This window comes from Heterodontus francisci, chromosome 29 (assembly GCF_036365525.1).
Source record: "Heterodontus francisci isolate sHetFra1 chromosome 29, sHetFra1.hap1, whole genome shotgun sequence".
NCBI classification, from domain to species: Eukaryota; Metazoa; Chordata; class Chondrichthyes; order Heterodontiformes; family Heterodontidae; genus Heterodontus; species Heterodontus francisci.
In genome coordinates this window covers 2,823,814-2,849,898 of record NC_090399.1, presented here as the reverse complement: position 1 = coordinate 2,849,898, position 26,085 = coordinate 2,823,814, and the positions used below count along the sequence as shown (strand labels likewise).

Below are 26,085 nucleotides of genomic sequence, written 5' to 3'. Positions count from 1 at the left end.
CCATCCACATGCTGTCCCTCAGCGACATCATCCGAAAGCAGTCAGTTTCCACACATATGCTGATGATACCCAGCTCTACCTCACCATTACCTCGCTTCACCCTTCCACTATCTCGAAATTGTCAAACTGCCCGTCCAACAAATAGTAGAAGAGAGAAGCCATTGGGTCTGGTGCCTGTCACATACTCTGTTCCCTTGTCAATGACTCCATCCCTCTCCCTGACAACTGACTGAGGCTGAACCAGGCCGTTCACAACCTTGGTGGCATATCTGACCCTGAAATGGAGCTTCCGGCCACATACCTGCACCACCACTAAGACCATCTGTGTTTTTACCTCCAAGACATTTTTTAAAATTCATTTATGGACGTGAGAATTGCCGGCCAAGCCAGTAATTACTGCCCATCCCTATTGCTCTTTCGAAGGTGATGGTGAGCTGCCTTCTTGAACCACTGCAGTCCATCTGATGCTTTTTCCTGTAGCACTTTGATATAACTGAATGGCCTGCTAGAGCAGTTAATAGTCAAGTACACAGCTGTTGGTCTGGAGTTACATGCAGACCAGACTGGGTAAGGATGGCACATTACACCCCCCACCCCCCAGAAGAACATTAGTGAACCAGATGGGTTTTTATGACAATCCGGTAGTTTCATAATCATTATCAACAAGACTAGCATTTTATTCCAAATTTATTAATTAATTGAATTAAAATTTCCCCAGCTCCCGTGGTGAGACTTGAACACATGTCTCCAAAGTATTAGTCCAGGCCTCTGGATTACTAGTTCACTAACATTACCACTAGGCTACAGTGCCCCTGCCTCTACTCATCTGCTGTTGAAATCCGTATTCATGCCTTTGTAATCTCTAAACTTGAGAACTTTAACACACTCCTAGCTGGCCTCATGTTCTATCCTCCATAAACTTGAGGTCATCCAAAACTCTGCTGCCTGTGTCCTAACTCACACCAAATCCCATTCCCCTATCACCCTGTGCTCACTGACCTACATTAACTCCCGGATAAGCATCACCTTGATTTAAAACTTCTCATCCTTGTTTTTAACTCCCTCCATGGTCTTGCCCCTCCCTATCTTCTGTAAACTACTCCACACCGAGATCTCTGTGCTCCTCTGATTTGGCCCCTCGAGTGTTTCTGATTTTAGTCCCTCCACTATTGGCAGCCATGCCTGCAGCTGCCTTGGCCCGGAGTTCTGGAATTCCCTCCCGAAACCTCTCCACTTGTCTAACTCGCTTTCCTCCTTTGAGACACTCCTTAAAACTGCCTCTTTGACCAGCTTTTGTCATCTGGCCTAACATCTCCTTATGTGGTCAGTGTCAAACTTAGTTCTGTAAATGGTCCTGTAAAGTTCCTTGGGATGCTTTATCAGGACAGATGCTATATAAATGCAAGTTATTGGTGAATATGCAATGCATTAGGGCAACAATAACAGACGCTTAGCACAGTCTCATGGTACTTCACGTAGGATGCTGAGCAATAGAGGAAGGATTAGGAGAATCTGACTGAAACTTTGAGAAAAATGAGTTTTGAGAAGGATGGTAAAAGGTGGAAGGGAAGCTTTAACTGGAAAATGGAATTAGCATAGTTAGGTGTTTGATGGCCGGCACGGACACGATGGGCTGAAGGGCCTGTTTCTGTGCTGTATGACTCTATGACTATAAACGTGCATGGAAAAAAGTAAAGGAATGTTTCAGACTGGACATGCAATTCCCGTAGGTTTAGTGCAATTTCTTTTGTTTCCAATAGCTTCCTACTTAAAGCCTCAGCCTTCAAATAAGGCGGCACAGTGGTTAGCACCACAGCCTCACAGCTCCAGCGACCCGGGTTCAATTCTGGGTACTGCCTGTGTGGAGTTTGCAAGTTCTCCCTGTGTCTGCGTGGGTTTCCTCTGGGTGCTCCGGTTTCCTCCCACATGCCAAAGACTTGCAGGTTGATCGGTAAATTGGCCATTATAAAAATTGTCCCTAGTTTAGGTAGGTGGTAGGGAAATATATAGGGACAGGTGGGGATGTGGGAGGAATATGGAATTAGTGTAGGATTAGTATAAATGGGTGGTTGATGGTCGGCACAGACTCGGTGGGCCGAAGGGCCTGTTTCAGTGCTGTATCTCTAAAACTAAAAAAAAACATAACTTACTTATCGACTGCTGGGACATTTCTTTTTGCCATGATGGCCTTGAAGCGGAGAATGATGTGAATGGAGAGGAATACTGCAATGCTGTCAAAGCAATCTGCAACATAAGTGTCCATGTGTTTCTGAAATGAGAAACATCAGCAAGTTCTTATTAATCGTCACAAAAATCAGACACTTGTAAATTCTGAAACTTCTTAAAATAACAAATAGGGGAGGCAGTAATTTTCTGATTGCTGAGCGCTGAGGACTCTCAACTGTTGTCAAAAAAGAAAAATCGTAATCTGCGCAGAGAGTAGAGAAACTGAGATGGGATTTTCAATTAGCATCTGGCAGTCAGTGAGTCAGGTTGCTCATTGCTGGCATGTACTGAGAAAACTTATCTCATCTCACTGGGACAAGCACAAACATATCACTGTAGATAAAACTGGGAATCTGAAGAGACCAAATTGAAAGATGGTCACATCTTACTTTGCAAAAACACTCATAAGTTACGATTTTCACAATCACACAGTAATTACGACCAGCCTGATGTCCTTAACAGTTTTTGACACCTTATTTTAGGAATGAAGAAAGAAGATCCACTAAAATAATATTATGATGAGAGCCTCTCGTTATGAAGAGAGACTAGAGAAACTGAGGCTCTTTTCACTAGAGGAGATGTGATAGAGGCATTCAAAATGATGAGGAGTTTTGCCAAGGTAAATGGGCAAAAACTATTTCCACTGGTTGTTTAGTGGGCAATGGGGAGAGTGGAGGCATAGATGAAAGACCATCTCAGTCATCACTGAAAGACCCGTGGGAGAGGTTATTGCAAGATTTTTTATTTTAATTTTTTTTTTAATTCAAAGGGCTGTTAGGACATGGAACACTTAGCAAAAACAGTGTTGGATGCAGAATCCACAAGTTTCTGAAAAAGATAACTGGAAAAATAAAATTAGAAAGGGTGTGGGGTGGGGAAAGGGTAGAGGAATTGGACTAACTAGCTAGCGCTATCAGAGAGCCAACATAGGAATGAGGGGCTGAATGGCCTCCTCTTTGCTGTAAAATGCAGACACTCCACAGAAAACACTAAACATGAAGATATGTGATTTTAATCTGTATATAGACTGGACAAATCAAATTGGCAAGGGTAATATGGAAGACGAATTGGTGGGGTGCATTAGGGACTGTTTCTTAGAACAATACGTTGCAGAACCTACTCGGGAACAGGCTATTTTAGATTTGGTAATGTGTAATGAGGTAGGATTAATAAGAGATCTCGTAGTTAAGGATCCTCTAGGGGGAAGCAATCATAACATGGTAGAATTTCAAATTCAGTTTCAGGGTGACCAACTCAAGTCTCAAACCAGTGTCTTCGACTTAAACAAGGGCAATTACAGAGGTATGAAGAAAGAGTTGTCTAAAGCGGGCTGGGAAAATAGACTAAAGGGAAAGTCAGCAGATGAGCAGTGGCAGACTTTTAAGCAGATATCTTAATACACTCAGCAAAAATTTATCCCGGTCAGAAGGAAGGACTTGATGAGAACGATGAACCACACGTGGATAACAAAGATTAGATTAGAGATACAGCACTGAAACAGGCCCTTCGGCCCACCGAGTCTGTGCCGACCATCAACCACCCATTTATACTAATCCTACACTAATCCCATATTCCTACCAAACATCCCCACCTGTCCCTATATTGCCCTACCACCTACCTATACTAGTGACAATTTATAATGGCCAATTTACCTATCAACCTGCAAGTCTTTTGGCTTGTGGGAGGAAACCGGAGCACCCGGAGAAAACCCACGCAGACACAGGGAGAACTTGCAAACTCCACACAGGCAGTACCCGGAATCGAACCTGGGTCCCTGGAGCTGTGAGGCTGCAGTGCTAACCACTGCGCCACTGTGCCGCCCACAAAGGAAGTTAAGCAGAGCATCAAATCAAAAACAAAGGCGTATAAAGCGGCAAAAGTAGGCCAGAGGATTGGAAATTTTTAGGAACCAGCAACGGAAGACTAAAAAAACTAATAAAGAGGGATAAAATTGATTGAGAGTAAATTGGCAAGAAATATAAAAACAAACAGCAAGAACTTCTATGGGTATATAAAAAGGAAGAGAGTAGCTAAAGTAAGTGTGGGTCCCTTAGAGGATGAAACTGGGGAATTAATAACAAGGAACAGAGAAATGGCAGAGAATTTAAACCAATATTTTGCACCGAACTTCACAATGGAGGACACTATAAACATCTTGACAATAATAGATGAGCAAGGTGTAAATGGGAGGGAGCAACTGGTAACAATCTCTATCATGAGGGAAAAGGTGTTTGACAAACTGATAGGACTAAAGGCAGACAAGTCGCCAGGACCTGATGGCCTGCATCCAAGGGTTTTAAAGGAAGGGGCTGCAGAGATAGTGGAGGCATTGGTCATAATATACCAAAACTCACTGGATTCCGGTCGGGTACCAGCGGATTGGAAAAGAGCTAATGTGACGCCCCTATTCAAGAAAGGAGGGAGATGGAAAGCAGGAAACTATAAACCAGTTAGCTTAACATCTATCATTGGGAAAATGCCAGAGTCCATTATTAAGGAAGAAATAGCGGGACATTTAGAAAAACATAATGCAATCAAACAGAGTCAACATGGTTTTATGAAAGGGAAATCACGTTTGACAAATATGTTAAGAGTTCTTTGAGGATATAACAAGCAGAGTGGATAAAGAGGAACCAGTAGATGTATTTGGATTTTCAGAAGGCTTTCGATAAAGTGCCACATAAAAAGTTATTGCACAAAATAAGAGCTCAGGGTATTGGGGGTAATGTGTTGGCATGGATTGAGGATTGACTAACGCACAGAAGGCAGAGAGTTGGGATCAACTGGTCTTTTTCAGGTTGGAAAGCTGTAACTGGCGGGGTGCCACAAGGATCGGTCCTTGGGCCTCAACTATTTACTATCTATATTAATGACTTGGAGAAAGGGACAGTGTGTAGTGCATCCAAATTTGCTGACGATATAAAAATAGGTGGGAAGGCATGTTGGGATGAACACACAAAGAATCTGCAAAGGGATATATATAGGTTAAGTGAGTGGGCAAAAAACTTGGCAGATGGAGTTCAATGTGGGAAAGTGTGAGGTTATCCACTTTGGTAGGAAGAATAAAAAGGCAGATTATTATTTAGATGAACAAAGATTACAAAATACTGCAGTACAGAGGGATCTGGGTGTTCTTGTACATGAAACACAAAAGATTAGCATGCAGGTGCAGCAAGTAATTAGGAAGGTGAATGGAATTTTGGCCTTTATTGATAGGGGGTTAGAGTTTAAAAATAGGGAAGTCTTGTTACAACTGTTGGTGAGGCCACACCTGGAGTACTGCGTACAGTTTTGGTCCCCATATTTAAGAAGAGATATACTAGCATTGGAGGCAGTTCAGAAAAGGTTCACTCGGCTAATTCCTGAGATGAAGGGGTTGACTTATCAAGAATGACTAAAGGTTAAGCCTTTACTCATTAGAGTAAGAATGAGGGATGATCTTATTGAAACGTACAAGATTCTAAGGGGACCTGACAGGGTAGATGTCGGGAATATGTTTCTACTAGTGGGGGAAATCTCGAACTAGGGGACATCATTACAGAATAAGAGGGCACACATTTAAAACTGAGATGCGAAGGAATTTCTTCTCGCAGAGGGTGGTGAATCTCTGGAAATCTCTGACTCAGAGCTGTGGAAGCAAGGTCACTAAATGTATTTATGGAGGAGGTAGATAGATTTTTGAAATCTTGGGGAGTCGAGGGTTATGCGGAGTAGGTCCGAAAGAGGAGTTGAGGCCTGGGATAGATCAGCCATGATCTTTTTGAATGGTGGGGCAGGCTTGAGCGGCTGAATGGCCTACTCCTGCTCCTATTTCTTATGTTCTTATGCTAAAGGAAAACTGCCCCTTCTTAACCACAGACAAGCAAACTATTCAATCAACTTTAAATTACCAAGAACATAGTGAGAGTTTTTCCCATGATGGAATTGAAGAGATCCTGTGCAGAGTTACCAGTTACCATGAAGAAGTCACAGAGGAAGAGGTACTCGCGGCAGCTGTTATCGAGAAGAGCATAGTGCTGACTGCGGAAGAGGCTCTCAAATGGGTACTGAAGGATAGAGCAACAGCAATTATTTAGAGAATATAGAGAAACCAATGATAAATAAATTCACTTATGCCAATGCACAATGTTCTCTAAGTTTAAAAAAAAACTTTCCACCATTCAACATCAAGCATTTTCGGCAAATTGGTGATATTTTAAAAAAATTTTTAATTTAGAGATACAGCACTGAAACAGGCCCTTCAGCCCACCGAGTCTGTGCCGACCATCAACCACCCATTTATACTAACCCTACACTAATCCCATATAGCAAATTTAAAAAAACTGGGAGAAAATGTGTCGAATGTTACGATATCCCCTGATGTGCAGTTTGCTTTCAAAACTAAAATAAAAGGGAAACTAGGTGCAGTGGATTAAAGCCTTTCACCTCTTAGAACTGGGTGCAAATCCAACCAGGCTGCTGAGATTTACATCGTCTCCATGCACAAGCTATATGGTATAAAATGAGTCTAAAATTACTCTAACTATCACAAAACTGCCCTCAATTTAGCACTCACCGGCAATATTATTTGGTTACAGCTAACAAAGATTGGTATAGGAAAGAGAAGAAGGGTTGAAGGGAGCCCCTCTTCTGGGTTTGGGGCTGAAACACATTGCTTGAACAGTGTAGTAGGATCTTTATTCTATATCTAACTGTGCAATACCTGCCTGATGCTGACACTGCGTGTGTGAAATGGAAACTGTTCCATTGTCCAGTGGTTAATACTTCTCGTCTCAAATGAAATAACAACAAAAAAAAGGATTTTTCTTTTTGGGAAATAAACTAAAACAAACAGTATTGCGACCAGATGACTCCCAGTGGTACAGAGTGATTAGAACTCCTCCCAGGGCAACTCCAGACTGGGATTTCTGCTTTGATTGATGGCCAAACATGGCTATCTTCTTTGGGTCAGTTTGTCCACTTTCCGCCCGGGCAGTTTGAATGCAGCATCTCATGGGAGCTTTGAGAGAGAAGTAGCTTTAAAAAAAAACCCCATAATTTCCACTTGTTCAACTTACTGTCCTCATTTCTATTGAAGACTTATCTACAGGGCCCAGAAGACATCTTAACAGAGCAGGTGGAACAGGCAAGTCTGCAACATCAGGAAGACTCAACAATCAAGACACGACTGCATCACTTCCTCTGATCTGAAGATATCCAGCTTCTATCAAAAAAGTCCCCTCACTAACTCCCATTCAAAATGATGAGCAGGGCTTTTCCTTCTGGGGGTGGGAAACGGACGTCAGACCTGGGGGTGGGCACTGGGGGAGTAGTAACAGCCCCTGACTTTCATGGGGGAGGGTTGGGTGGCGAATTAGCAGCCAGGGAGGGGGGTGGCTGGGAACAGAGGAGCGTCTGAAAGAGAGTGGAACCATTTAAACCTACCACAGCAGCCATCACTGCACTCATTTTGCAGATGCTAACCTGCAGGTCCTCCTCAAGGCAGCAAGGGAGGGGAGAATGGCAGGAAGGCCATCCTACCAGACTAAGCAGGCCCAGATCGAGGTCACCGAGACAGTAGGAGACAGAGCTATGGTCCACAGTGCAGGAAGAGGTTAAATGACCTTATTCACTGTGGCATGGTGAGTACAATGCCGAATCCTCAGGGCAGGGCTCTGGGTATTCAACCTCTGGCAGGTACACTAGTTGAGGAGCCTGAGGGTGCATGCTACTCATGAACATGGGAGGAATGTGTGCCCAGGGTATTAATGACCCCTCAGCATGGCTCAGAACCCGAGTGCTGCTGAGGACCTGCCAGCATTGATTCATGCAGCTCCTTAGGAGTATGAGTTGTTGGCACTGAAAGATACAAAAAGGGAAACGCCATACTCTCTTGTCCAGTCAAGCTGATCACTCAAACCAGTTGTTCCTGGGATGAGAGGGGAATCCTATGATGAGAAGCTGAGTAAATTGGGCCGATATTCTCTGGAGTTTAGAAGAATGAGAGGTGATCGCATTGAAAAGTACAGGATTCTGAAGGGGCTTAACCAGGCTGGGAAGTCTTGAAAACGGGGCACAGTCTCATGATAAAGAGTCGATCATTTAGGACAGAGATGAGGAGAAATGTCTTCATACAGAAGGTTGTTAATCTTTGGAATTCTCTACACCAGAGGGCTGTGGATGTTCCAATGTTGATATATTCAAAGATGAAATAGACGGATTTTTGGATACCTCAGGGAATCAAGGGATAAAGGGAATGGGCAGAGTAGTGGAGTTGATGTAGATGATCAGCGATGCTCGTACTGAATGGCGGAAGCAGGCAGAGGGGCTTTATGGTTTACTCCTGCTCCTATTTCTTATGTTCTTATGACTAAAGTCTGGTCTGTATATTACACTAGAAAGGAATGAGATTGAATGTTAACAAAGGTATCAGTTTCAAATAAACTGTGGGCTTCTGTAGTTCATCCCAAATTCCTCACTTCCCAGATGTAATGATCGGAGAGATCTAGTGCTTACCCGAGTGTCGGATTTCTGTGCTGCATGAGGTACAATGATTGGTGCTTCCAGTTCTGCCGATGAGATAACATTACCACGATTCCCCAATGTAAAAATGGTGTTTCGATTTTTCAACGATGGTTTGGAGAAAAAGCGTGGAGTGTGTTAAGGGCAGAAAGACTTGAACCAGCCGTTCACTTAAAAGCAAATACATTTCCATTTTATATCGTGCCTTTCATGACCACCGGATGTCTCAAAGCTCTTTACAGCCAATGAAGTACTTTTACTGTTGAAGTGCAGTCCTTGTTGTAATGTAGGATATGCAGCAGACAATGTGCACACAGCAAGATCCCACACCAATGTGATAATGACTAGATAATCGGTTTTTGTGATGTTGGTTGGGGGTAATTATTGGCTAGCGTACCAGGGATAACTCCCCTGCTCTTCCTTGTAAAAGTGCTGTGGGGACACTTACGTCTGCCCTCCCTGTTTAAAATCTCATCCTTGTGAATTATCTATGCAGCAATCAAATTGAGATGGCTCAAGTGCGTGTGATTTGTTTCTTTCAAATCATTTTTGTTCCTTTTCAAACTCTGTATTCTGCTTGTGACTGGGAAAACATGATGAAGACAATGCACTGTGTCGATTATTCAGCCCTTACAGGTCACAGTGCCTTCTGGTGCCTCTTCAAGGACAGACAAATCTCAGCAGACACAATGGAGCTGAGTGAGCCTTTGTGGCTTTAAGAGATTCCTTTCTAGTAAAGAGCTGACCTCACGATCATTCGTGCGAGCATCACGAAAAACAGATTTTACTCAGAGGCAGCTTGATCATCACTTGCTCCTTAAGAAAATAAATTAAGTTACAGATTTGGATTTTTTTTTTAAAAGTTTATTTCTGTTGATGTTTGCAGGCACACTGAATAGTTTTATCAAGCAATGGAGAAAGTGTAAACAACAAGAGATAGTTAATAACTTGGGTTTCTCCAGAATATCTCATGATTCAAACTGTATTTGTATACATCTTGATGCTTTACACCAATGTTAACTCCTTCCCCCCACATCCCAAACAGTTCATGTATTTTTAAAAACACAGATGAAGAAAACTGGACGGGGTGTAGGATAAGGATGTTAAAGTTATTCAGAAATTGTTTGCTATAGTTTCCGTTTTAAAAGGAATGCAGACGATGAGTCTCTCTCTCTCTCTATACAGGTATCGATGTAGTACATGCCCTCTTTTACCATGCATCTGTTGCTGCTTTCCTCACCTTCATGGTAATGGGCTGACTGGCTATTAAACATCATTATTGATGTCCTGGCCAATATTTTTCCCTCATCTAACATCACTATAACAGGATTACCTGGTCACTATCATATTGTTGTGTGCAAACTGGCAGCCGTGTTTCCAACATTACAACAAAGCACGCACCAAGGTTACTAAGGCAGCACCTTCGAAACCTGTGACTGCTACCAACTAGAAGGACAAGGGCAGCAAATACATGGGAACATCACCACCTGCAAGTTCCCCTCCAAGTCACACACCATCCTGACTTGGAACTACATCACCGTTCCTTCACTGTCGCTGGGTCAAAATCCTGGAACTCCCTTCCTAACAGCACTGTTGGTGTACCTACCCCACATGGACTGCAGCAGTTCAAGAAGGCAGCTCACCACCACCTTCTCAAGGGCAATTAGGGATGGGCAATAAATGCTAGTCTTGACAGCAACACCCACATCCCATGAATGGATTAAAAAAAAAGGTGCAGAAAAAATTTATGAGAATGGTTGCGGGGATATTCTTGTTAGGCAAGGAAATCAAAGGTTATCGGGGGTAGATGGGAGTGTGGAATTCGAGACACAAACAGATCAACCATGATGGTATTTAATGGTGAAGCAGGCTTTGATTCTATGATTAAGCTGCTCAATGGCTTTAATTACAAAACAGTACATTAAATATGGTCTGTGTATGCTTTCTATGTTCTGTGACGTATAGTGGACTTTTGCTTGTAAATGCTTTAAATTAACTGCAAAATTATAACAAACAGTATCAACTTTAGCAAAGGATATCTTTCTTTGCTGTGTCCTCAACGCCCATCAGATCGTCTTTGTCAGCTACTTCTTCATACTAGAGTAGGATAGAGCAAGAGCATGGTGATACAAACCCTATCTCAAATGGCTTTCAATCTAACATCACTACTCTCAGTTACAGCCTGATGGAGAATGTGATTAGTAGAGAGAGCACATTCACACAGAAACATGGCCCCGTCCACACCCCCACATAGGACTTCTCAATGCACTCCTGGACTTCAAAGTTAACCAGGAGCAATCGAAAACAAATACATGAGATGTGCTGACAGTAGATACAGCGCAACAAGTGTCTGACCTGCACTTTCATCAGTCTGCTGGTGTACGACTTGAAGTAAGAGAAGTAGATTTTACTCATAGTGTCAACGTACTCATCTCGGATTTCCTTTGCTACGTGACGCTCATTTGCCAGAAGAAACTGGTAGAAAAACCTGTATAGTAACCATAAAAGGCAACGACTTTAATTTGCAGGACTTCAGCAGGCAAACAGCAATTAGGCGTGGATTTTAACCTGATGCACTAGGCGGGAAATGGGTAGGGGGGGGTGGGGGGGGAGCTCAGATCAGATGTCTGATTTTACTCTCCCTCAAAGTCAATTGCAAGTTAAAATCAGACGGGATGGAAAATGGGAATTTATCCAATCCCTCCCATTTCCCGCCCAGTGAGTTAGCCCACGGAGAATACAGAACACAGTGTGCTGCACGTAGATCTCTGACCTGTATTTGAGAAGTGCATTCTGAGGAACCTGGTAGTTTGTCATTGGCTTTCGGAAAGAGTAGATCTTCTGGAGAATATATTCCCGGATCTTTGAAACAGCCTGGACAAATCATCAACATATTTTCAGTACAGAACGCAGGCTCCTTTTTATTCCCCCACAATGTAGTCCTGCCCCAAACCGCTCGCTTCATCTGTATACGTTCCTGATTAAATCATGACCATGTGATATGCTGATCGACAACAAAAATGGAAAAGGGAGAACGAGATCGTAGACTCCAAGTAAGAGCTGAAAGTTCTTACATTTGTCATTCTGACCTTTACTCTCTTTAGTCCAGGAATGAAGGCCAATTGTTTTCCCCCATTGCTGCTTTAGCAGGGATGGGAGACGAGGGATCTAACCTAGGATCTTCCACTGAACACTAACCCACACAGTACATTTACTCTGAGCCATCCAGGACGCCAGATTCCAAAGAAGTCCATTTTGTCCGCTGCCAGTCATCAGCCGTTTGCTTGGGTACTGTTCCATGCTAAATCCCTTTTGCTATACACGCCTCACAAATTTATTTTTTCTATAATGGGAAAATCAAAACAAAAAATTTCAATAGTAGCAGAGAACAAAAGTGATTTGTGGGGTACACCACATCCAACCCTTCTTCAATCCAAGCAGCACCAACTCCTGGCAGCATCCGGTTCACACCGACTCCCGGCAGCATCCCTTCACACCGACTCCCGGCAGCATCCCTTCACACCGACTCATTTTCCTGTTGTCAACCAATTTTTTCTAACCGTACATTTCCTCTCATGCTGTATGCCTGAATATTTTTAAATCTCTCTTAATTTTACCCGTTCCTAGTCCCGGGACTTTGAAGACAGCTGTTGACCCCAAACTGAGAGCAACGAATAGGGAGCATTTTTTTTTCTTAAAATTGCCAATTTCCTTCTGGTATTCCAAATTTGCACAACACTATGAAGACAACCTGTGAATGAACACTCAGAATTATAATGGATCCAGAGGTAAGGAAAACACACCTACATGATGGTTGTGGTATCAGAAGCAATTTGCAATCCTGTTCCTCAAAATACAAAATATTGATCAGTCCAGTTCATGTTTATGAATTAATTCTCAGTGTTTGTACCTTAATCTTCAGCCGGTCAAGAGTGTCCTGCACATCTGAACAAGCCAAAGTCTCCTTAAAGGATTGCTCCTTCACATAATTGATCTTGTTGTTGAGTTCATGCAGCTGCTCCAGAAATTGCTGATCAGTTACAGGCGTATCCACAATGATACTGAAATAGAATAGAGTGCGAGAATGTGAGATACTAAAGGAAAATTAGGGCTGGTGTGGGGAAACAAGATGTTAACACAACATCCTTACTGAACCAGCGGTACACAACGTGACACAAAGATCATTTCTGGCCAACCTCCCCATCACTCATGGCCTTTGACGGACCCGGAACTCCAAGTGACTCCGGATCTCCATTCCGCAGTCCAGCCACTTGTGAAAAGTTGACCAAAGTGGGATTCAGCACTGTTCTTTCGTTTCTTTGCCCATTTAGCAAGAGGAGGCAAGTAAATCCTATTAGGAAGCAAGGCTAGCCCGAAGGGGGCAGATTTTTTTTTTAAAAAGCAGTTAATTGAACTTTTTGTCCTACTTTTACACGGGAAATGTCTGACTTCCACTCAGTGAGTTCCTCAAGGGACATTATTGACTGTCTGCCACCTGTAGACACAGACCCATGAGCTATCATTCCATGGTGAAACATCTCTGAGATGCCTCAAGCAAGATAGTGGTTCAGATTGTGGCTCAGCATAACAAGCCAATGAGAAACACTGCTCTACACTGTCACAGGCACTGGGAAACAAACCCAGTATTCACAGTCTACGTCTCAAAGTTTGTGGGTAGGTACTTTGTTTGAGAACCAAGCCTTACAGAAGTTGCCCACTCAAGTATTGTTCTGAAGTAGTATCCAGCGCCCCCACTACCGTGTGTCATTCAGTCCTACCCACAATATCATAAGCTTATTTGAACCAGTTTACTTTGTTTGTTTGAGTTTTGCTGGTATTTCAAAAAATTCTCAGGATTGGCAATGTCACATTTATTGCCCATCCGGAGCTGTCCTAAGATGCTGACGGTGGGTCCTCTTCAGGAACCACTGCTGTCCTTGTGGTGATCAGACATCCCCCAATGGGTGTTCCCACGTGGTATTCCCTCTGCAGGGAAGAAGGAATCTGGTGGAATCATGGTTTAATTCAGCCATTACCCCTGCTCAACGGTCACAATATGAGATTGGGTGGAGACTTAGAGAGAGGTAGTCTGCAACACGAGCCATCCAAAACTGGCTGGCAGATGGAGCTGGAGTTTACCATCTCACCCTCAAAAGACAATACCTTCCAGAACGCAGCTCTCCCTCACTGCTGCACAGGGGGCATCAGGCTGGATTATGTGCTCAATTCTCTTGTGCGGGACTTCAAGCCCCGACCTCTGACTCGGAAGAAAGTGTGCTAGTCAGTGAGTAAAGCTGTCAAAGAAAGAAAGAGAAATACAAAAAAAAACACAGTGTAATGAGGGTAAGGAACATCAAGCGAGACTCACGTGATCATGGAGTTGGGCACAACAAGCTCATCTACCAGCTGGCTCAGCTCACTGCGCACGGACTGGCGATTTTTCAGCTTGATGTTCATGGCAATGGACTGCTCCTGCAGGGTTTGGATCTCAGAGCTGATGCTGCTGAGGTCGCACTGGAATGTACTCAGCATTTGTTCCATCCTCTACGGGAAATGAGATACATTTCAGAATTACAGGGAAGGAAACCATTCTGCAACAACTTGAATGGGAATTAAAGGCAAACCTCTGTTAAACCCGATTAAACACCAACCCTTCAAAACTGCACACAAAGCACTAACAGTCTAGGAATAGAAGTGATAGCAGTTCCACAAAGTGAGGACAGATTATATATATTTTTTTATATAAAGTGTATTACCTGCAAGCTGGGGAAGCGAAACAGAGAAAGTCAGATACAAAACCCCTTTGCCAAAAGCAAACAAAGAAAAAACTGATTTGTAACTGTGTAGAATTTTGGAATTCTAGAATACTTACCAGCAACACAAACAGCAAATTAAATCGTATTCAAACTCCAAAAGAAAGATTTTTTAAAATCATAATTATGTGTCTAAAGTTTCTACAATCAGAACAATCTGCTACTTCTTTACATCAGGTTTAAATGATGTAATGTTGGCAGCGAGCAGCAACGGACAGCAATACAACTGCAGAATGCAACTGCTACCAACTGGAAGTCTTTAAGCTGCTTTAACACTGAAGTTTGCTCAGTTTGGATTCTGTGAGCTAAGTGTCTTGTACTGACATTGCTGACAGTAGCTCCATTATCCGAGTGCAGCAGGATAAGTGGTTTAAAGAAAGAACAGACTTTTATACAGCACTTTATTCAGCCTCTTGAAATCCAATGAATTATTTTTGAAGCTATGTAGATAATGTGGACCATTATGTAGATAAAATACACACCTTTATTTAAATTTTTTTTATCCTGGTCATAGAGTCAGAGTTTTACAGCACAGAAACAGGCCCTTCGGCCCATCGTGTCTGTGCTGGCCATCCAGCACCTAACTATTCTAATCCCATTTTCCAGCACTTGGCCCGTAGCCTTGTATGCCGTGGCATTTCAAGTGCTCATTTAAATACTTCTTGAATGTTATGAGGGTTCCTGCCTCCACCACCTCTTCAGACAGTGTGTTCCAGATTCCAACCACCCTCTGGGTGAAAAAATATTTCCTCAAATCCCCTCTAAACCTCCTGCCTCTTACCTTAAATCTATGCCCCCTGGTTCTTGACCCATCCACTAAGAGAAAAAGTTCCTTCCTATCAAACCTACCAATGCCCCTCATCATTTTATTTACCTCAATCAGGTCCCATCTCAGCCTTCTCTGCTCGAAGGAAAACAACCCTAGCCTTTTCAGTCTCTCTTCGTAACTGAAATGCTGCAGCCCAGGCAACATCCTGGTGAATCTCCTCTGCACCCTCTCCAGTGCAATCACATCCTTCCTATAGTGTGGTGACCAGAACTGTACACAGTACTCCAGCTGTGGCCTAACTAGCATTTTATACTAGCATGTAGTGTGCTCAAATGCCTTCATATCCTTGGTCTTTCCCAATCTCTGGAAGCTCCTCCAGCCTTAGAATCCCTTAAGAACTTGGCCCTCCTTCAATTCTCGTCTCTTTTCCATCCATCCCCTTTCCCCAGCTTTGGCTGCCATGACTTCAGCTGTGTGGACCCGAAACCGCAGAATGGAATTCTCTCTCGTAACCTCTCCAGGATCCTCTGTAACACCTACACTTCTGTAACCAAGCATTTAGTCAGTCAGTCAGTCAGTCATCCTAAAATTAATTTCTTTGGTTTGATGTTAATTTATTTGTCCGATTACTCTCCTGTGAAGCACCTTGGAACGTTAAAGGCACAATACAAACTTAGCTGTGTTAATGCAAGGAGCTGGTTCACAAATGGTCTCCCAGAATCCAAAGGGAGCAAGATCGAGCGCAAGGAAAAAATTCCACTGGTGACCGAAACCATACGATTTCAGGGTACGTTTTCTGCCAGTGTTCCTGCAACGTGCTGGCATCACATAACTGGAAACTGCACCCCGCCCCCCACAACTACAAGACATGGCTTTCCATCCATTTAATCTAAACTGAAAGGCTGGTGGTGGGGGATGGTCATGTGAGGGGATGGTCACGCTATTTTCAGAAATGCATCCCTAACACATGCGAGGGCCAGGATTTTACAGGGCTTCCAATGTAGGGCTCCACGGCACGCAGTGGGGGGGGGGGGGGGGGGGGGGGGGGGGGGGGCGGGTGCGGGTGGGGCAGGGTGGAAGATTGTTCCGGCAGGAATAAACTTACCTGAAATCTTACAGTCAGGATGCAATCTTCAGAGCGGCAGCTGGCATTCGCACACCTTCACTTTACCGTCTAGGAAAAGGAGGTGCTGCAGTGGTGGGGAAGGGTGGGAATGTAAGATTTTTAGCGCAGGGAGTGGGGTCAAATGTTCATCATTATTGTAGAGGACGGTGAGAACGGTGACCTGTGTACTTTGTTCAGTTTGGGGACAGGTGGGGGGTGGTAGATCATGCTTGAAAGGTAAGTGTTTTGGGGGGCTGCGGGGTGGAAAGCAAATACTGAATTTTATTATTGGGGTTAGGAAGGGGCAATGGATGTTTGATAGGAACAGTGCCAGCAGGGCTGGCTGCCCTTTAAAAATGGCACCAGCACCCACACACAGGCAGCTGATGCCATTGCCAGTGTCAGAGAGCCCATTCCCCCTCCACATGATTTGGGGGAGGTCGGGCCGACCGGCATATTTCAATTAGCCGGGCCACGCAACACCATGACGGCATGGCGGTGCCATTTTTTTTCACCCGCCACCGGTGATTAAAATTCAGGCCTAGGTGTGCAAGAAAATTTACTCTTTTGCTTGTAAACTTCCAACTCGTAAAATTTCAATCATCTTCAAAATTCAAAGTATTATAGAAAGCACAGACATTAATATAGATGCCCAAGACAATGACAATTTTCATTTTTTTCTCTCAAATATATAGCCTCCATAAGGTCATACTCAGACGAAAACATTTCCTTTTTTAAGCCGCATTCACTCATTTCCTAATTCCACAGTATTACATTGGCAAGTTAGGGGAGATGGACTCCAGTTTTATCATATTGGTTCAGAAAGGCTGTCAGAGTCTTCTATTGGAGCTTCTAGTCAGGAACAACTCACCGATTCCACACACAAGGGAGAAAGAAATGTGGACTCAGCATTTCCCTACCTCCAGTATGGTGTCACAGGCTGTGATCTGATTGTGAAGGCTGGCAATGTTCTGACTTTCCTTGATGTCTGCAAACAGCTACTAAGGAAAACAGTGACAACTCAGAATTACCTGGGGAGCTTATAAATCTTTAACTGTGTTGGGGTAAGTCTCTATCACCAGTCACTTATAACAATCACTGTAATGCACCACCAAATAGGTTTCAACCATTTTTCTTTTCATGCTGGTTGTTGCAAACGAGCTGTTACTTGGCACGGCTCCCGCGTAGCCTGAAGTACAGTTGTGAGTTGCGAATCAGGTCCATGTCTCAAAGGCTTCGTGTTCACCAGCACTGTAGGTGATCAAAAAGGCAAATCTAGGTATTCTTGTATTTCACTTGTAGACTGCCCATCGACTCAATTGTGACCTGTTGCTGCTTTATCAATGTGAAATTTGAGATCAAGTCTAAGTGTGATTCAAATTTGGCATTTAGAAAATGCTTGATACAGACTTATTTATCTGTTAGAGAGCTACATCACTACATTTGTACAGATAGAAGGTGGAATGTCACAATGAACCCCATGCACAGGGAGAACTGGCCGGAAATAGGGTGACGACAGGCTGGACCCAATTCTCTGAACCACACTTCCTGGTATTTAAATATAACCTCACTGAAAACACAAACCTATAAATCTGCATAATAATTATTGCTGTAACAGCATTTCATCAATAACCGTTCATGGCGAGCAGATTATTCAGCGTAACCAGCTAGTGGCCTATTTCCCTTCGTGGACAGTTCCACGTGGGCTCCCAAACCAGTAACAAGTTGTGACCCATTTTTCCACCCTAATTTAAATGAACACAGCCATTTCACTTCCTTTTAGTCATCTCAGCAGAACAGCCAAAGGGAACAAGAGATCTAAAGAAGTAAATCTCATTCGACAGACAAAATAATGTTAATTGTTTTAAGGTCGGGGGGTTGGGGTAGGGGTTGGTGGTGGAAGTAAAGAAGGTGTTGAGTGAGGAATTCATTGATCTGAAAGGATACAGTCTTTAATGGAGGCATGTTCGATGTGCTGTAACTCTGTCTCCACCTGTTTGGAGTAATGTCTCAGATCCACACCCTGCAGAGAAAGACATTTTAAAAATCATTGAGCCACTGGAGAAACCACATCCCACAAGTTAATAAAAACTGGAATTTCTGTACAACCACCTCAGAGTTTAATAACTCTGGTTATCATGAATAAACTTTCAGCACAAATAGTACCACTGAAATCTCGAATTTAAAACAAAGGAATGAAGGTGCATCAGTCAGCATGTCCAGTGCTAGTTTCCAACAAAACCTCTGCAGGCAAAACCCCCTCTTTCTCCAAACATACTTTCTGGGTCCTGGGCTGGCTGCTGATAAAACAGCAGGAGGCAGTTGAGAATATGGCCACACCACATCAATGTACTACATTTCCTCAAGGCAATACCACATTCCGTATGGCTCAGCACCAAAACAGGAAATAGGGCAGCTCCTCCTGATCGCCCATGGTTGGTGGAGTATATACGAAAGTGTTTGGGGAAAGCTTGCCCCTCTCTGGATGTACAGAACTCCAACGCACTAATTCATTAACTCATGCTCTTATAACCAACAGGTTGGTGACCATAATTCCCAGTCGGAGGGACCAGCTTTGGGAATGTGTAAAGTGGAGTCGGTGCGTTGGGCATGGGGAAAAAGGATATTTCCCCACAGGAAGGGTCGAAAGAAAAACAAGTGTTCAGAAGAGAAACATGGAAGCCAGGAACAAGTTAATCACTGAACTGCCAGAAATATATGAGAATAAAGCATGACTGTCCAGAACAAAGTGGAGAAGAATAGCAAGAGAAAACATAAATCATTCTGGCTTTGATTTTACACTTGAAACAATAGTATTCGAGTGTAAACCCAGCCTAAGGAGATGAGGAAACCAGAGCAGACATTCAATATACAGCGGATGCACACGAACAGTTAACGGCTTGTCTCACACAAACTTATTTCAGCTTGGAGTAGTTCTTCCTCAGCGACACCATTTACGGAAAAATAAACAAGGTCCAGTTCCAGAGAACATAACAATACTCCTCTTCAATAATATCACTGTTAAATACATTCACTAACCCAATCACCCCACTAACATTACGGGAATATTCACAGACCCAGTCACTCTCTACATTAATACTATTATAATATTCACAGATCCAGTCACACACTCCATTAATACGATTGTAATATTCACACCCAGTCAGTCCCGCCATTAATACGATTGTAATATTCAGACCCAGTCAGTCCCGCCATTAATACTATCGTAATATTCACACCCAGTCACTCTCTCCATAAATACTATTGTAATATTCACACCCAGTCACTCCCTCCGTTAATACGATTGTTATATTCACACCCAGTCACTCCCACCATTAATACTATTGTAATATTCACCCAGACACTCCCTCCATTAATACGATTGTAATATTCACAGATCCAGTCACTCCCTCCATTAATACGATTGTAATATTCAGACCCAGTCAGTCCCGCCATTAATACGATTGGATTATTCACACCCACTCACTCCCTCCATTAATACGATTGTAATATTCACACCCAGTCAGTCCCGCCATTAATACGATTGTAATATTCACACCCACTCACTCCCTCCATTAATACGATTGTAATATTCACACCCAGTCAGTCCCGCCATTAATACGATTGTAATATTCAGACCCAGTCAGTCCCGCCATTAATACGATTGTAATATTCACACCCACTCACTCCCTCCATTAATACGATTGTAATATTCACACCCAGTCAGTCCCGCCATTAATACGATTGTAATATTCACACCCACTCACTCCCTCCATTAATACGATTGTAATATTCACACCCAGTCAGTCCCGCCATTAATACGATTGTAATATTCAGACCCAGTCAATCCCGCCATTAATACGATTGTAATATTCACACCCACTCACTCCCTCCATTAATACTATTGTAATATTCACACCCAGTCACTCCATTAATACTATTATAATAATCACACCCAGCCACTCCATAAATACTATTGTAATATTCACACCCAGTCACTCCCTCCGTTAATACTATTGTAATATTCACCCAGACACTCCCTCCATTAATACTATTGTAATATTCACACCCAGTCACTCCCACCATTAATACTATTGTAATATTCACCCAGACACTCCCTCCATTAATACTATTGTAATATTCACACCCAGTCACTCCCTCCATTAATACTATTATAATATCCACACCCAGTCACTCCCGCCATTAATACTATTGTAATATTCACCCAGACACTACCTCCATTAATACTATTGTAATATTCACACCCAGTCACTCCCTCCATTAATACTATTATAATATCCACACCCAGTCACTCCCGCCATTAATACTATTGTAATATTCACCCAGACACTCCCTCCATTAATACGATTGTTATATTCACACCCAGTCACTCCCACCATTAATACTATTGTAATATTCACCCAGACACTCCCTCCATTAATACTATTGTAATATTCACACCCAGTCACTCCCTCCATTAATACTATAATATCCACACCCAGTCACTCCCGCCATTATTACTATTATAATATTCACACCCAGTCACTCCCGCCATTAATACTATCGTAATATTCACACCCAGTCACTCCCGCCATTATTACTATTATAATATTCACACCCAGTCACTCCCGCCATTAATACTATTGTAATATTCACACCCAGTCACTCCATTAATGCGATTGTAATATTCACACCCAGTCACTCCCGCCATTAATACGATTGTAATATTCACACCCAGTCAGTCCCGCCATTAATACAATTGTAATATTCACACCCACTCACTCTCTCCATTAATACTATTGTAATATTCACACCCACTCACTCTCTCCATTAATACTATTGTAATATTCACACCCAGTCACTCCCTCCATGAATACTATTGTAATATTCACACCCAGTCACTCCCGGCATTAATACTATTACAATATTCACACCCACTCACTCCCTCCAATAATACTATTGTAATATTCACACCCAGTCACTCCCGCCATTAATACTATTATAATATTCACATGCAGTCACTCTCGCCATTAATACGATTGTAATATTCACACCCAGTCACTCCATTAATACTATTGTAATATTCACACCCACTCACTCTCTCCATTAATACTATTGTAATATTCACACCCACTCACTCCCTCCATTAATACTATTGTAATATTCACACCCAGTCACCCCCTCCATTAATACTATTGTAATATTCACACCCAGTCAGCACCTGCATTAATACTATTGTAATATTCACACCCAGTCACTCCCACCATTAATACTATCGTAATATTCACACCCACTCACTCTCTCCATTAATACTATTGTAATATTCACACCCAGTCACTCTCTCCATTAATACGATTGTAATATTCACACCTAGTCACTCCCTCCATGAATACTATTGTAATATTCACACCCTCCATTAATACTAATGTAATATTCACACCCAGTCACTCCATTAATACTACTGTAATATTCACACCCACTCACTCCCTCCATTAATACTAATGTAATATTCACACCCAGTCACTCTCTCCATTAATACTACTGTAATATTCACACCCAGTCACTCCCTCCATTAATACTATTGTTATATTCACACCCAGTCACTCCCTCCATTAATACTATTGTAATATTCTCACCCAGTCACTCTCTGCATTAATACTACTGTAATATTCACACCCACTCACTCCCTTCATTAATACTAATGTAATATTCACACCCAGTCACTCCATTAATACTATTGTAATATTCACACCCAGTCACTCTCTCCATTAATACGACTGTAATATTCACACCCAGTCACTCCCTCCATTAATACTATTGTTATATTCACACCCAGTCACTCCCTTCATTAATACTACTAGAATATTCTCACCCAGTCACTCCCTCCATTAATACTATTGTAATATTCACACCCACTCACTCCCTCCATTAATACTATTGTAATATTCACACCCAGTCACTCCCTCCATTAATACTATTGCAATATTCACACCCAGTCAGTCCCCCCCATTAATACTATTGTAATATTCACACCCAGTCACTCCCACCATTAATACTATTATAATATTCACAACCCAGTCACTCCCTCATTAATACTATTGGAATATTCACACCCAGTCACTCCCTCCATTAATACTATTATAATATCCACACCCAGTCACTCCCGCCATTAATACTATTGTAATATTCACCCAGACACTCCCTCCATTAATACGATTGTTATATTCACACCCAGTCACTCCCACCATTAATACTATTGTAATATTCACCCAGACACTCCCTCCATTAATACTATTGTAATATTCACACCCAGTCACTCCCTCCATTAATACTATTATAATATCCACACCCAGTCACTCCCGCCATTATTACTATTATAATATTCACACCCAGTCACTCCCGCCATTAATACTATTGTAATATTCACACCCAGTCACTCCCGCCATTATTACTATTATAATATTCACACCCAGTCACTCCCGCCATTAATACTATTGTAATATTCACACCCAGTCACTCCCGCCATTAATACTATTACAATATTCACACCCAGTCACTCCATTAATGCGATTGTAATATTCACACCCAGTCACTCCCGCCATGAATACGATTGTAATATTCACACCCAGTCAGTCCCGCCATTAATACTATTACAATATTCACACCCACTCACTCCCTCCAATAATACTATTGTAATATTCACACCCAGTCACTCCCGCCATTAATACTATTATAATATTCACATGCAGTCACTCTCGCCATTAATACGATTGTAATATTCACACCCAGTCACTCCATTAATACTATTGTAATATTCACACCCACTCACTCTCTCCATTAATACTATTGTAATATTCACACCCACTCACTCCCTCCATTAATACTATTGTAATATTCACACCCAGTCACCCCCCCCATTAATACTATTGTAATATTCACACCCACTCACTCTCTCCATTAATACTATTGTAATATTCACACCCAGTCACTCCCACCATTAATACTATCGTAATATTCACACCCACTCACTCTCTCCATTAATACTATTGTAATATTCACACCCAGTCACTCTCTCCATTAATACGATTGTAATATTCACACCTAGTCACTCCCTCCATGAATACTATTGTAATATTCACACCCTCCATTAATACTAATGTAATATTCACACCCAGTCACTCCATTAATACTACTGTAATATTCACACCCACTCACTCCCTCCATTAATACTAATGTAATATTCACACCCAGTCACTCTCTCCATTAATACTACTGTAATATTCACACCCAGTCACTCCCTCCATTAATACTATTGTTATATTCACACCCAGTCACTCCCTCCATTAATACTATTGTAATATTCTCACCCAGTCACTCTCTGCATTAATACTACTGTAATATTCACACCCACTCACTCCCTTCATTAATACTAATGTAATATTCACACCCAGTCACTCCATTAATACTATTGTAATATTCACACCCAGTCACTCTCTCCATTAATACGACTGTAATATTCACACCCAGTCACTCCCTCCATTAATACTATTGTTATATTCACACCCAGTCACTCCCTTCATTAATACTACTAGAATATTCTCACCCAGTCACTCCCTCCATTAATACTATTGTAATATTCACACCCAGTCACTCCCTCCGTTAATACGATTGTTATATTCACACCCAGTCACTCCCACCATTAATACTATTGTAATATTCACCCAGACACTCCCTCCATTAATACGATTGTAATATTCACAGATCCAGTCACTCCCTCCATTAATACGATTGTAATATTCAGACCCAGTCAGTCCCGCCATTAATACGATTGGATTATTCACACCCACTCACTCCCTCCATTAATACGATTGTAATATTCACACCCAGTCAGTCCCGCCATTAATACGATTGTAATATTCACACCCACTCACTCCCTCCATTAATACGATTGTAATATTCACACCCAGTCAGTCCCGCCATTAATACGATTGTAATATTCAGACCCAGTCAGTCCCGCCATTAATACGATTGTAATATTCAGACCCAGTCAGTCCCGCCATTAATACGATTGTAATATTCACACCCACTCACTCCCTCCATTAATACGATTGTAATATTCACACCCAGTCAGTCCCGCCATTAATACGATTGTAATATTCACACCCACTCACTCCCTCCATTAATACGATTGTAATATTCACACCCAGTCAGTCCCGCCATTAATACGATTGTAATATTCAGACCCAGTCAGTCCCGCCATTAATACGATTGTAATATTCACACCCACTCACTCCCTCCATTAATACTATTGTAATATTCACACCCAGTCACTCCATTAATACTATTATAATAATCACACCCAGCCACTCCATAAATACTATTGTAATATTCACACCCAGTCACTCCCTCCGTTAATACTATTGTAATATTCACCCAGACACTCCCTCCATTAATACTATTGTAATATTCACACCCAGTCACTCCCACCATTAATACTATTGTAATATTCACCCAGACACTCCCTCCATTAATACTATTGTAATATTCACACCCAGTCACTCCCTCCATTAATACTATTATAATATCCACACCCAGTCACTCCCGCCATTAATACTATTGTAATATTCACCCAGACACTACCTCCATTAATACTATTGTAATATTCACACCCAGTCACTCCCTCCATTAATACTATTATAATATCCACACCCAGTCACTCCCGCCATTAATACTATTGTAATATTCACCCAGACACTCCCTCCATTAATACGATTGTTATATTCACACCCAGTCACTCCCACCATTAATACTATTGTAATATTCACCCAGACACTCCCTCCATTAATACTATTGTAATATTCACACCCAGTCACTCCCTCCATTAATACTATAATATCCACACCCAGTCACTCCCGCCATTATTACTATTATAATATTCACACCCAGTCACTCCCGCCATTAATACTATTGTAATATTCACACCCAGTCACTCCCGCCATTATTACAATTATAATATTCACACCCAGTCACTCCCGCCATTAATACTATTGTAATATTCACACCCAGTCACTCCATTAATGCGATTGTAATATTCACACCCAGTCACTCCCGCCATTAATACGATTGTAATATTCACACCCAGTCAGTCCCGCCATTAATACAATTGTAATATTCACACCCACTCACTCTCTCCATTAATACTATTGTAATATTCACACCCACTCACTCTCTCCATTAATACTATTGTAATATTCACACCCAGTCACTCCCTCCATGAATACTATTGTAATATTCACACCCAGTCACTCCCGGCATTAATACTATTACAATATTCACACCCACTCACTCCCTCCAATAATACTATTGTAATATTCACACCCAGTCACTCCCGCCATTAATACTATTATAATATTCACATGCAGTCACTCTCGCCATTAATACGATTGTAATATTCACACCCAGTCACTCCATTAATACTATTGTAATATTCACACCCACTCACTCTCTCCATTAATACTATTGTAATATTCACACCCACTCACTCCCTCCATTAATACTATTGTAATATTCACACCCAGTCACCCCCTCCATTAATACTATTGTACTATTCACACCCAGTCACTCCCTCCATTAATACTATTGCAATATTCACACCCAGTCAGTCCCCCCCA

The 26,085-nt window shown here is 42.1% G+C and overlaps 1 protein-coding gene across 1 annotated transcript in view; it reads right to left on the bottom strand.

Annotated features, from left to right (window-relative positions):
- Positions 1–26,085, bottom strand: part of vps52 (VPS52 subunit of GARP complex) — a 108,176-nt gene that overhangs the window by 39,991 nt on the left and 42,100 nt on the right. Inside the window, exons 4-13 of the mRNA XM_068009343.1 lie at positions 18,362–18,437; positions 17,335–17,402; positions 14,096–14,271; positions 12,638–12,788; positions 11,501–11,601; positions 11,083–11,215; positions 10,767–10,824; positions 8,722–8,855; positions 6,117–6,272; positions 2,151–2,269 (exon numbers count right to left, since the gene is read on the bottom strand). Coding sequence (XP_067865444.1) covers positions 2,151–2,269; positions 6,117–6,272; positions 8,722–8,855; positions 10,767–10,824; positions 11,083–11,215; positions 11,501–11,601; positions 12,638–12,788; positions 14,096–14,271; positions 17,335–17,402; positions 18,362–18,437 — 1,172 coding nt within the window. The remainder of the gene's footprint in view (positions 1–2,150; positions 2,270–6,116; positions 6,273–8,721; positions 8,856–10,766; positions 10,825–11,082; positions 11,216–11,500; positions 11,602–12,637; positions 12,789–14,095; positions 14,272–17,334; positions 17,403–18,361; positions 18,438–26,085) is intronic.